Source organism: Podarcis melisellensis (assembly GCF_964234715.1).
Source record: "Podarcis melisellensis genome assembly, chromosome: 1".
NCBI classification, from domain to species: Eukaryota; Metazoa; Chordata; class Lepidosauria; order Squamata; family Lacertidae; genus Podarcis; species Podarcis melisellensis.
The window spans coordinates 8,270,612-8,284,729 of NC_138528.1; the positions used below are offsets into that span (position 1 = coordinate 8,270,612).

The 14,118-nt window shown below is 45.4% G+C and overlaps 1 protein-coding gene across 2 annotated transcripts in view; it reads right to left on the minus strand.

Annotated features, from left to right (window-relative positions):
• The window catches only part of RTN1 (reticulon 1), a 129,878-nt gene extending 118,727 nt beyond the window's left edge, over positions 1-11,151 (minus strand). Inside the window, exon 1 of one of the 2 annotated variants that reach the window (XM_081911028.1) lies at positions 10,672-11,151. In XM_081911028.1, coding sequence (XP_081767154.1) covers positions 10,672-10,852 — 181 coding nt within the window. In that variant the 5' untranslated portion in view covers positions 10,853-11,151. The remainder of the gene's footprint in view (positions 1-10,671) is intronic. The other variant, XM_081911027.1, reaches the window with a different exon arrangement.
• Between the last annotated feature and the right edge of the window lie 2,967 nt (positions 11,152-14,118).

A 14,118-nucleotide genomic window follows, 5' to 3' on the forward strand; every position in this document is an offset into this window, starting at 1 on the left:
GCCTTTAAAAGATGAAAAAAGCTGCATCCTGGAAACGCGTCCTGTTGTCTCCCCTGGTAACTGCTGCATCTCATGCGAATCGAAACTTGAAATTCCTCACTATTGCTCTCTCCCTCTCCCTGCCCCCTGCACTACCCCCAATGCTATATTAGAAACACAATAAAAATTCAAACATTAAAAACAGGCGTCCCCAAACTTGGCCCTCCAGATGTTCTGGGAATACAACTCCCATCATCCCTAGCTAACAGGACCAGTGGTCAGAGATGATGGGAATTGTAGTCCCAAAACATCTGGAGGGCCGAGTTTGGGGATGCCTGATTAAAAACTTCCCTAAACATGATATATTCATATTCACCTTGTATTCAACCCAAACCTTGTATTCAACCCAAACCTACCCACCCATTGCTAGAATACTGGACACTGCTCAAGTTAGATTAGACCACACAGCATGATGCAAAAGGAAGTTACCAAAAAAAGACAAATAAAGCCTATTATTTCTGCAGTCTTTCGTGGGAGCCCAGGAAACAAGGAATGCCATCACTCCATCTATTTTACTATGTACAGTGGTACCTTGGTAGTCGAACGGCTTGGCTCCTGAACAAATCGGCTCCCGAACGCCACAAACCCAGAAGTGAATGTTTTTTGGAAGCCGAACATCCAACATGGCTTCTGCTTGAGTGCAGGAAACTCCTGCAGCCAATCGGAAGCCGCGCCTTGGTTTTCGAACTGTTCCAGGAGTAAAATAGACTCCCGGAACAGATTAAGTTTGAGAACCAAGGTTCCACTTTTATTTATACTTTTCAAGTTTATACATTTCATTAGTTTTACAATCAATTTAACATTTCAAAGTCTGACTTCCTTCCCCCTATTTCTGTGGTTCCTTACATTTATTATTTAATATCTCCTGCACATCCAAATTCATTTAATTATCTACTTTAAATATACACTCTTATGAAACTGCAGGTTATTACAATAATCTTGCTAATGTTTTTATCTGTTTGCAATTTACCTGTAAATATTCAATAAACTATTTCTATTGTTTTATAAAAAGTTTGTTATCTTGATTTCTTATTCTTCCAGGAAGTTTTGCCATTTCTGCATGTTCCGTAAGTTTTTGTAACTATTCTTCCTTTGCTGGGACTTCTGCATCTTTCCACTTTGGGGCAAGCAGCATTCTTGCTGCTGTAGTAGTATACATAAATAAATTTCTATAAAATTACGTATTTTGTGCTTTTACCTTGTATTTTTATGAGAGCCGGTGTGGCCTAATGGACTGAGTGTTGGACTATGATCTGGGAGACCAGGGTTCGAATCCCTACTCAGCCTTGAAGCTCATTGGGTGACCTTGGACCAGCTGCCATCTCTTCACCCAACCTACCTCACAGGGTTGTTGTGAGGATGAACTGGGGAGGAGGAAAATCATGTACAACACCACCTTGAGCTTCTTGGTGGAAAACGTGGTAATTAAATTGTTTAATTGTGGGTGAACATATCAGACGACACAGCGATTCTCCAAACAGCTCTCGTTTATGTTACGATAATGAAGAAATGCTGCTGCAAAGTCCTAGCTTGAAATGTAAACATGATGGGAATGTTGGGACTGTCTGTGGGAAAAAGAGGGACAGTTCTTTCACAGTGCGAAGCACCGGAATTAGCTCAGAGTGTAATATGAGCTGTACAGAAAGTACAGGAAGTGTTTGCCACAACATTGCTGGAGTTTGAAGAGAGCAGTCATGTTTTTTGTAACGCTGCAAAGACAGAAATAAAGGCATGTAAATACATTTCTGTCTATCTCTTTCCCCTGCCTGGGGGGGGCAGGAAAGAGGGGGGTGTTCTCACGTTTGAGAAGAATCGCCCATCGAGACCTTGCCTGCACCTGCTGGGGAATGCAGCCAGGGAGGTCAACAGGGAATCAAGCCGGGTGCCTGGGATTGTTGCCAGCTTCTCCTGAGAAGGGCTTGAATTTCCTTACAGTTTATTCACAGGTCAGAACAGAACTGAACTGAAGGGTTCTGCCAGCCTGCTTATATAGAGCTCCAGTACAATGTAACTGTAACAACTTTCTGTAACTATCCAATCACTGAACGTCACTTTCGATCCCCTATTTGCATATGTGGACCTGAACTATCTACATTATCCCCATGCTGACCCAGGGTGAGAACTTCAGTACATAACATAAATATACAGTGTGGTACCTCGGGTTAAGTACTTAATTCGTTCCGGCGGTCCGTACTTAACCTGAAACTGTTCTTAACCTGAAGCACCACTTTAGCTAATGGGGCCTCCCGCTGCTGCCGCGCCGCCGGAGCACGATTTCTGTTCTCATCCTGAAGCAAAGTTCTTAACCTGAAGCAATATTTCTGGGTTTGCAGAGTCTGTAACATGAAGCATATGTAACCTGAAGCGTATGTAACCCGAGGTACCACTGTATTTTAAAAAAATTATTAAATGCTTTGAACTGTCCTGAGCTCTCTGGAGAAAGGGGAGGTGTACCATTTTAATAAATAATTATCTAGTTCCATACTGCCAACACCAACTCGGAGAGGGACTTTAGGGCTTCAGGCCGGAGGATTTTCCAGCGCTGTTTGGTAATGACGGGGTTTGAACATGGAAATTTCTGCACAGAAAGTCAATGTTCTACGGCGCCTTCCTTTGCCATACTGAATTTTACAGAGTTGCCGCTGACACAGCAGCTTGCTATTGAGCCAGGATTAAGGAATCTCTGGAGGGGCTATGGATAATAACAGTATTGTTGTAAAATGATAAATTAAGCCTTCCTACATGGGCCAGGGGTGGGAGGGAACACGAGCTATAGCTTAAGTCCCCATGGAGATTGTCTGCAGCGGTTTGCATGCCCAGAGCATCACTAACGTGATAGCCCTGGGCTTTCTAAGGTCCTGCGCATGCCAAGTTGGAAGGAAGCCCCACTGAATTCAACAGCGCTTACTTCTGAGTAAACATGCCCTGGGTTGCACGGTTGAGCACAGCAAAACCTTCTCATTAAGCTGAGGGAGGCGGACGTTTCGGGTTTTGCATGTTGCAACAGGTAAGAAATGGTTAGTTATTCAATTAAGTATTTTATTTCTTTTGGGAATCATTTTTATTTGATTTTACAAGTGAGAATTATAACAATACAAAATACATATCCCCATTTAGAGATTTCTATGAATCTCGAGACTTCCCACCCTCCCTTCCGTGGGTCCTATTGTCAACCTTTTCAACTGCATATTATTTCATAATCCGTATTATATCTCTCTCCATATTGTCCATGGTATTTGCTACATTACAAGTGTTATTAGAATCCTGCTAGTGGTTTCATCTACCAACAGTGATAAGTTATTTTAAAAAATTCCCATTCTTTATTAAAGTTTTTGTCTTCTTGGTTCCTGAGCTTTCCTTGCCATTTTAAGCTTTGTTGTATTTCTACAGCCAGGAGCGGGACTCGTGGGTTTTCCTACAACAGGGGTCAAAATTACTATTTTAGTAATATTATTTCTTACGTCTGTAAGTCGCCTTATGGGTGGGAAGTCTCTGAAATAGAGGCTTAAGTTAAAATGCAACAGATAAGAACGATGAAAACCAGAGCACTTAAAACAACATACAGTGGTACCTCTGGTTGCGAACAGGATCCGTTCCAGAGGCCCGTTCGCAACATGAAAAGAGCGCAATCCGCAGCGGTGCGTCTGCGCACACGCAGGTTGCGATTCGCCGCTCCTGTGCATGCACGTGACATCATTTTGCGCTTCTGCGCATGTGCGAGCGGCGAAACCGAGAAGAACCCCTGAAAGAACGTAACATGAAGCGGACGTAACATGAGGTATGACTGTACTGTAACATCAAACAGCTAAAATTGTTAACTAGACTGGTTTCTGGCACTATTTATTTATTTAACAGGATTTCTGTACCGCTCAATAATCTAAAATCTCTAAGCGTATAGTATAAAACACTACACTAAAAAACATAGCATAAAATACTATGCGCATTGTTTTGGGAGCTGGGGGTGGGACCATGTGCTGCTCCTGCCCCCGAGGAAGGAGCAATACGGGACATGCACACTGGTCAAAAGGCTTGTTCATATTGATCCCTAAGACTCACACGGGTCAGCAAACATTTTCAGCAGGGGGCTGGTCCACTGTCCCTCAGACCTTGTTGGGTGCCGGACTATGGGAGGGGAATGAACAAATTCCTATGCCCCACAAATAACCCAGAGATGCATTTTAAATAAAAGCACACTGTCAGGGAACTGCCATCGGAGCCAGGAGTGGAGGTAAGGCTCCCCAGCGATGCCGGAGAAGGGCCAAGCAGGGAGAGAGGAGACACTTCCTTTGAGGAAGGAAATCAGCGTGACACCAGGAAGAAAGGGGAGCAGGGAAGGACTTCAGAGAGATGGCTCCAAGACTCTTCCACAGAAACCAGCGGGGAGAGTCCAGGACCTCCGCTGGCCACACCCACTCTGCGCAGAAAACTTCCGCGCAGGGAGGCTAGGCGTCAAAGAACTTTTATGCTGGAAGAAGTTCAGGAAACGCCCACTGACGGATTCTGCCAGTGACTGACACAGCCGCGGAGTAAGGGCTGTGCAGCCGGGGAAAGGTTTAACCAGGCAACTTTGCCAAGAGTAGCGGCAACTTACGCACGAGCAACCCCAATTCCCATTACACACACATTCTACTCATGTAAATACACCAGGCAGGCCCCACAAATAACCCAGAGATGCATTTTCAATAAAAGGACACATTCTACTCATGTAAAATCATGCTGATTCCTGGACCATCCGCAGGCCAGATTTAGAAGGCGATTGGGCCAGATCTGGCCCCTGGGCCTTAGGTTGCCTACCCATGCCTAAGAGAGACCAGAAGTTATTTAGGTATGCAACTACAGCAGCAAGGACTTCATTAGCCGAGAAATAGAAGCAGCAGGAATTACCAACGATTGAAGGGCGGCAGACGAAGATGATAGAATATGCAGAGCTGGCGAAGCTGACTGGGAAAATCTGAAACCAGCAGGAACAAGCTTTCTAGAAAGGCTGGGGTAAATTTATACAATATTTGAAGGACAATGGTAAACAATTAACAGCGCTAGCAGGACTGACTTAAGAAGACTTGTAATGATGACAACGCTACCTTTTTACATATTCTTTAAAATGCTTAATTGAAAATGGTGTAATGTAATCAGGAAGGAAGGGGAATGCAAAAAATTAAAGAAACCCTGAGACGGGGGGGGAGGGGCGTCAACTAGCTCATAGGAGCAAAAACATAGTGAAAAAGGAGGAAGTATTTATATATTGTAAAATGAAAACTTAATAAAAAATATTATTAAAAAATAATAAAAAGAGATAACTTTCAAAAAAGGGGGAGAGAATGTCTTGTTCAAATCATGGGATATGATCCACAGTTTCATCATCACATGGTAGCAAATTAACCGCTGCATATTTAAAATGTGTTCTTTTGGGGGGGTATTGGGTTGCTGTTTTTATTTTGATTATGTATTTTGTGGTTTTATCTTTTGAAATTATTCTGTGAACCACCCCAAGAGCTCCGGGTATAGGGCAGTATATAAATTAAATATATTATTATTATCATCAACAACAACATTTCGCAATGACGGGCACTGAGGTCCTCCTCTGAGGGCCTTCTGGTGGTTCCCTATCCACGAGAAGTGAAGTCAGGAAACCAGGCAGAGGGCCTTCTCGGTGGTGGCGCCCTCCCTGTGTAACACCCTCCCACCAGATGTCAAGGAAATAAACAACTACCTGACTTTTAGAAGACATCTGAAGGTAAACCTGTATGGGGAAATTTTTAATGTGTGATGTTTCACTATGTTTTTTATATTTTGCTGGCAGCCGCCCAGAGTGGCTGAACCAACCCAGCCAGATGGGGGGCATAGAAATAAGAAAATAGTTGTTGTTTTGAGGCCAGGAACGTGTTCTTTGCTGCCTGTTATAAAAGTTGCAAAACGCTGAATAAAGTTCTGTTGCTGTTCAGAAACCAAGAAGGTTGTGGAAAGCCTTGGGATGTGTCAGTCCAGAGACACTGGAAGTCCTTACGAATTTGCGCCAGGAAATGAATTCCAGGGAACAGCATTAATATTTATGGCAACATTGTTTTTAACCATCCCTGTATAAAAATAAATAACAGAACCTAGGTCCAGATGGTGTGCTGAGTGGCATGAACACAGAGAACACGCTCCAGCATCGCTCTTGCTGGTGAATAATCTTCATGAATTTACTGGATCTGCCTCAGACTGCTTCTTATTCTTCGCCTTCCCACCAAACAAAAAAACCAATTTCATTACATTATTAACAACAATATTTTTTGGCAAGCCAAACTGCCACTCTCTGAGAAAGGAGCCAGGCATCTGACAGAAGCCGTGATGTTTTGCTGTCCGTTTAAATTAGACGGCTGTTAGGATGAGATGCACTCTTAACCATTTTTGCAACGGGCCATACGGAAGGAACAGGTGTGAACTCTCCCGACTTTTCACAGCTCAGATTCTCGACTGAAATATTTAAGCGCCTACGCATTAAATCAAATGTTCCCTCTGGTTTGCGACGCAATGCCCGTCACAGAGCTCAGGATAGGAGCAGAATAAATGTAAGCCCATTTTACTCCTAATGAATTTCAATAAATACACACCCTGGCAAAATTGATCCAGTGTATATACCGAATTGCATGTGCTGATTTATGCAAATTTAGTATCAGTCGCTGGCTTCCTGCCAGGCTGCACTGGAGGGATGTCAGGATATTTGACAGCATCCTCTATCTGAAAGGCTGTCTGGTTTAGAAGGTACAGAAACCCAGGAAGGGAGAGCCCCAGAGTCCATAAAGTAACCATACAGTGGAATCCCATACATATCTACTCAGAAGCCCCACTGAATTCAATGGGACTCGCTCCCAGGACCTCAGCCTTAAAATCCTCTGCCTCGTGACAAGGAAGAGTCTTGCGGTGCCTTAAAGGTAAAGGTAAAGGGACCCCTGACCATTAGGTCCAGTCGTAACCGAGTCTGAGGTTGTGGTGCTCATCTCCCTTTATTGGCCAAGGGAGCCGGCGTACAGCTTCCAGGTCATGTGGCCAGAATGAGTAAGCCGCTTCTGGTAAACCAGAGCAGCGCATGGAAACGCCGTTTACCTTCCCGCAGGAGCGGTACCTATTTATCTACTTGCACTTTGACGTGCTTTCGAACTGCTAGGTTGGCAGGAGCTGGGACCGAGCAACGGGAGCTCACCCCGTCACGGGGATTCGAACCGCCGAACTTCTGATCGGCAAGTCCTAGGCTCTGTGGTTTAACCCACAGTGACTTAAAGACTAACAAATCTATTACAGTGGTACCTCGGGTTACAGATGTTTCAGGTTACAGACTCCGCTAACCCAGAAATAGTACCTTGGGTTAAGAACTTTGCTTCAGTGTGAGAACAGGAATTGTGTGGTGGTGGCAGCGGGAGGCCCCATTAGCTAAAGCGGTGCTTCAGGTTAAGAACAGTTTCAGGTTAAGAACGGACCTCCGGAACAAATTAAGTTCTTAACCCGAGGTAGCACTGTACTTTTAAGACCACTTAGAAGTCTACTTGGGCATCAAACAGCATATAAATTGACAAATGACGCTGAGTTGAACCCAAGTCATGACTAACTTCAGTCCACTGATTTCAACGGGTCTTCTTTTGAATGTGACTTAGTTGGATGCAGCCTAATAGCAACAGTGAGAATTTCACAACAAGAGTTCCTTGACCTCTGTAAGCAGCAAACCACCACACAGAATCACACACATAATAATGATGATATTGCATGCCCACAGGGAGTGCTGCTGAGATGCTACAGCAGGCATGAAGGAGATCCGTAATCCCAGGGGATGCCAATTTCGGATGCACCCCCATGCAGGTGCACCAGGGGGCTGAATCTTTGATGCTAAGCTTTTCATGTACACAGCGCACTTTATAACAATGCTAAATATCAGCAGAACAGCCAAAATGAAAGCATGCAAGATATACAGGCAGCGCAGTCCATTCTATCTGCTACGTTACACAAAGTAAGTTCTTGTGACAGTCAGCTCCGCCGATTCTCTCTCTCTCCCTACCCCCCAGTGAAATAATCTATTTTATTAAGGCTGCAACCTTGAACTGGAAAAGCAAGCATCGTTGAAGTCTGCGGGGCTTACTTCCCAGTAAACATGCTTTGGATGGTGTCCGTACACGTACACTGCTTGGGGGTTCAGTCTCGCACGTGAATAAGAGACGCAGTAGATCACTTCGTGAACAGCAGACCCAGTCCATTTTCAAAGCACCGAAAGTTTACAATATGATACTACTGGCTGCATGTGAAACACTGGAATAAAAGGCCATTTATTTCATAGACTAAAGGAAAGGTAAACACAAGCACTTCCTCCAGCGACAGGAAGCAACAGGAGTGCCCATCTGCCGAATCAACACCCTGATTCTAAGGTAGACCTTGCCGGTTTCAGTGGTACTTATTTCCAAGCAAATGGGAAATATGGAATGTGTGTTTTCAGATGCAATGATACTGGGTACTGCTGCATTTGGGAAATAACATCCCTATCCCCATCTCTCACAAACACCTCCCCCCCCCCGCTCGTTATCAAATAAGAAACCAACACAACGAACAATCAAGCCATTATGCTTTTGTCAGCTCTTTTGAACTCTAGTCCAGCCGCATGAAGGAAGCATCAGAAAATCACAAGCCCTGCCTCTTTCTTCTCAGGCATCCAGATTTAGCCAGCACAAAAGTAAAGGCGTTGCTTTTCTTTCTTTCAAAAAAAAAAGGGGGTGGAGGGGAGCTTTGGAGAGGATTCCAAAAGAAATGTAAAAGAAATCTCTTTCCAGTGCCCCCTTCCCAGCCTTGTTTAACTAGTGATTTCCTGCAATCCTTTTAGAAAGTTCGAATGAGATGGATGAATGCACTCATTTTTAAATTAGGCAATAGATATTTTTTTTAAAAAAAAAACCATAGTAGAAATGGATGGTTGCGTTAGAAAAACTACTCTTCTTTGTTCCTGAGAATGTCTGTCCCTTGAGACTGGCTCAGCTTTCTTGCCACAAGGGACTACGCAGCAGATTTCTTTGGAGTGGGGGGGGGTGTACCCCCCTTGAAATTATAACCATCAGGGAAATCCATCCCTCCCCTTTTGCACTCACACATGCACCGTGTATTCCTCAACATTTGCCTTTCTTTTTGCATGCAAAGCCACTTTTTTTACCAGTGGAAAGGTCTGAAAACAAAAACATTATTAATTCTGAATCCACGGCGCACAGAAAAGCAGGTTGGTTTGGCAGCTTGCATTTTGGTTCAAAGCCTACGCCAAAGGCTGAACATTTACCCGTGTCGACGCAAAGGCATTTAGGTTCTATTTCACAACAAAAGAGCAGACACGGCAAAGTCAGTGTGTGTAGTGGTGGGAAGTGTTCAAAAATAATGTGTTGCGCCTGCACCAGACACACACACACACATACAGCACAGCAAGCTGCAAATAACCCTGGACAGTATCCTACACAGGGCAGCTTGTGCAGGAGGAAACCCAGGAGATCAGAGAGGGAGGAGAGCCCAGCCCAGCCCAGCAACAATGCAGCTGCTCCTGCTACAGACATCAACGGGTGTCCTCTTGCATAACTGGGACCCATCTTTTTCCCCCATCCACTCCCACTCCCAAACTTGTTCCACACAACTTTAATACTGCAAGATTGCATAACGGGGACACAGATCTGTTCCTTGGCAGGTGGGAATTAAAAGTAGAGCAGGCAACCTCTTCAGTGGCAGGAGATGAAGGGATGGAAAAATCCTTTCTTTCCAACCTCCACCCGCCCCCAAAACTATTATCTCAGAAGCTGAAGCCTCTTCAATTCCACAAACAGTGTGGGCACACACAGAGAGAGTCCTGAAAATAACTATCTCCAACCTACCCACCCCCCAAAAAAGGGAGTGGGGGATTAGCTTGTTGAAAGTGAAAGTACTGGCTGCATCTGCTGTAAAAGCAAACCAATGTTTATTTCAATTTGTTAGTTTTCTATCTTGCTCTTCCTGCAAAGGGGGTCCAAGAAAACAGCAAAAACAGTACAACTAAAATGGAAACGGAAACATGTTTTTAAAAATTAAGAGCATCGAAAAACATTAAGAGCATGGAAGAGCATTTAAAACCAGATGTGCTGCCACCCCAAGGGAGAGGAGTGTCCCAAAGGCCCTCTTCAACCAGCCTCACAGAAAAATTAATCAAGGATGGACACTGGAATTTATTAGAGAGAGACACACTAAGGGGAAGATTATGATGCAAGCTGACCCATAGGTCTGGGCAATGACTTCTGCCTGGCCAGAGGATTTACATACAGTCGAGGGTGTGTGTATGAAGGATTTGGGGGGGGGGTTAAGCAAACAAATGCCACCCATTACATTTCCGGCTGAAATGCTCCCCGACAGCCCCGCACGTAAACTCCACAGAACAGGCCAAAGAGCGCATATAAGGATGAACCCCAAAGAGCCTTGTGGAACTTTGGAAGGATTCCTGGTCCCTTTTCCATCTCCAACGGCCTTGATTTCCCACCGCCCTTGAAACCCCCCCAGGAATCCGGCCAGGACCACCTCCGGGCGGCCAGAGCTGCCGCGAGAGGCGCGCCGCAACGTGGCGAAGGCCCTTTGTGGAGCATCTCTGGGTACCTCGCCTTCCCTTTTTACCTGTGGATGCAGTCGCCATGGAAACGGGCGGGGGTTCCTTGGAGAAGCCGAACGCCGCTGCCCCTGCGCCTTCGCCATCGCCGCGCCTCGCCGGAGCTCCGGCGGCCGCGCTCTCGTCCTCGGCGCCGTCGCCAACCCAGTGCTCCCCGGAGGAGCTGGGGCGACCCGGCGGCGAAGACATCCCGGCTGGGCTCTCTCCGAGGATGGGCGAGGAAAGGAGGAGGAGGCGGCAGGAGGGAGAAAGGGCGGCGGCCGCGGGGAGCCTCTCTCGGGGCGGCTGCAGCGCGAGGAGCTCCGCTTGCGCCTCTTACGCAGGTGCAAATGGCTTGTGGAGCTGGAGTCTGCCAGCCTTTGCGTCACCCTGTGGTTGGCATATCACAGGGCGGCTGGAGGGGGGGAGCAGCCTGCCTTGCCTGCCTGCCTGGCCCCTTTAACTGCTTCCACTCCCTGAGCAATACCTGCGACGAGTTAAAGGAGGAAAATGGAGGAACAGGAAGGCAAGGAGGAGGTCGGGAAAAAGGCGCACGCACGCGTGCGCGCAATGAAAAAGGGGTGCCTCCAGATCCGGCCAGTGATGGCCACCAAACTTGGGTGTGTCCTTAAAAGAGGACTGGCAAGTTCCAAGGAGGTGGGAGCGCCCAGTTTATGGTGGCAGTGTGCGCTCTGCCCCCACGGTTGGAAGAGGCAGCAATGGATGCGCGTTTCTGGAAACCACAGTTGGGGAGAGGTGGACCCGCGCTCCAATCCCGCTTGCTGGTTTCCCAGTGGGGGCATCTGGGGAAACAGGGTGCTGGACTGCCAGATGGGCCATTGGCCGGATCCAACAGACGCTTCTTGGGTGGTTCTTATGCATGCTTGCTTGCTTGGGTGTTCAACACTCTCTTGAGGCGATAGTAGCGTGTTAGAGGCAGGTTTATTCCATTATAGGTGGAATGCACAGGGCAGATTTTTGCATTTTCATGACTTTCCCCCAGCTGTTAAGTTCTGTGTTGTATTTAAGCAATGTGAAAACCAATTCCGGAACTGTAGTGGAATGCAGCACAAGTTTGGCACTCATTTCCAACTTGCTTGCGAATGGATTCATTTGCCCCACCTGCAACAAAACATGTCTCTCCCACATCAGTCTCTACCCCCACAGCAGGTGCTGTAACCTTCCAACCGTTTGACTTCACTCCCAAAGACACACTCCTCCATTGTTCTCCAGGGACAGACAGATGCCAGCATTCATAATGGTCAAACCAGACAGAGCATAGTTTCCAAATAGTCTTTTTTTGGAAACGTTTAAAGGGTATGCCGGAACTCCTGCCCCAAAACTGAAAGAAGTGGCCTTATGCTGACCATTGTTCCACTTATCTCAATATACTGATTGAGCTATGCAAAATTTTAGACAGGGTCTTTCCTAGCCCTGCCTGGAGGTGTCCAGGATTGAACCTGCGACATTCTGCATGCTAAGCATGTGCTCTTCTATTGTGCTATGGTCTAATTCTGATGCTGGTGTTCTGCATCAACTCACTTTCACTGCTGCTTCTTCGGGGAAGAGCTGAAGAAGGAAGTGGCTCTCTCTGTTGAAGGAAGCTGCCTTACATTGTTGTTGTTGTTGTTGTTGTTGTTGTTGTTGTTGTATTTATACCCTGCCCATTTGGCTGGGTTTCCCCAGCCGCTCTGGGCAGCTTCCAGCAAACTATAAAACCATAATAAAACATCAACATTAAAAACTTCCCGATGCAGGGCTGCTGTCAGATGTCTTCTAAAAGTTGTGTAGTTCTTAATCTCCTTGACATCTGATGGGAGGATGTTCTAAGAGGAGGACGCCGCTGCTGAGAAGGCCCTCTTCCTTGTTCCCTGTAACTTTACTTCTTGCAGCAAGGGAACATACCCTCCAACATTTCTCAGATGAAAATAGGGATACATTGAGCCAATTACAACCTCTCTGCTTAACCTACCTCACAGGATTGTTGTAAAGGGAAAAAATGTGTGAGGGAAGGGATCATGTACAACACCTTCCACAGATAAATGGAATGAAATAAGATTTTAGCTGTAATCTTCCTTGAATCCCTGTCAGGGGGGGAAAGGCAGGATATAATCAGAATAAGAATATAATGGAAACTGTGAGAATGACCAGGAACATACCAGAGAATAAATCATATTGAACTCAGAAGGACTTGCTTCTGAGTAAAAATGCTTAAGATTGCAATGTAAGGCTTCCCAGTCTTTACCCAGTTACTTGTGAGTAAGCTCCATTGAATACAGTGGGACTTACCTCTAAGTAGACAGTGTGAGGTTCCATTTCCAATAAAGGAATCCACACTCTTGGTGAAGAAATGGCTGGCTGCTCAAGCGTTGCAGTTGAAGAATTTAAAGTGGATTGGTGACCTTTTCCTTCAGAATTATAGGAAGGGTGCAGAGATTTTATTTTCTGTACAAACAGAACTCAGTTTTTGCACCAACACCCCCCCCCTCAATATTGTATACCTGGGGCATCCCCACCCCCCACACTATGCCCCTGAGATTAGGACCTCCTGCTCAGGATATCTAGAGACTATTGGGGTGGGGTGTTGTTTTAAGAGTTTTGCTGGAGTCAAGATGCATTCTTTTTTGCTACTATTAGGATTATATTTTTGTATTTTTATTATGAGACCTTCTTTTGACTTGCAACGTTCATTATACATTTACTGAGGTGTTTTCATTCATTTATTGTTCATTGACATTTTGTGTTATTTTTGAAAGAATTAGAGCAAATAGTGTCATTTTGCTGAGCATGTTGAACATGGTTTAACTATGTGAACGCAGCATGCAGATGAAATGAAGATGGTGATTTGCTTTTGAAGCAATGCAGATGGAGGGAGATTTCATGATGCAAAGAGCAGAAGGGGGTGGGGAGGGGTTGGTTGGTGGAGAAGCAATCTGGGCAGCAGCTTATGAAATTTCCCTTTAAAAAAAAATCAATTCATGTTTGTTCAGATGAGGGAGTTGTTCTCCAGAAAAACAACAACATTGTTGCCTGGATTTTTGTTTTGGCTGCCACACGAATGCCAAGCCTATTGCACACTTGTCTGGTAATTTTGGCTACTGTTCCCTTTATGTAGAATTCACATTCCAAAAAAACAAAAAGGATGTGAATTGGACCTAGATATGAGATTGTCCGGATACTTCTCCCACTCACAGAACTGGTAGCAAAACTAACATTCTGGCAGTGCAATATGGTTTGGCGTCTCAGCCAGCCAAAACAAACGGCAACAAATAATTAAGCCATTTACACCAAGCATCCTGATCTCATGTCCTCTCGTTTGGGATTAGATTGCGTATCCTACTGCAAGGGGATGAATGTCCTAGGCTGGAGATCGTTTATTTAATAAGAGTTTGGCATTGTGCTATGTTAGCTCCTTCTCAAGTTATTTTAAGAGAACGGGGGTGGCTGTTTCTATTGCTTCTTGTGAGATAGTTCAT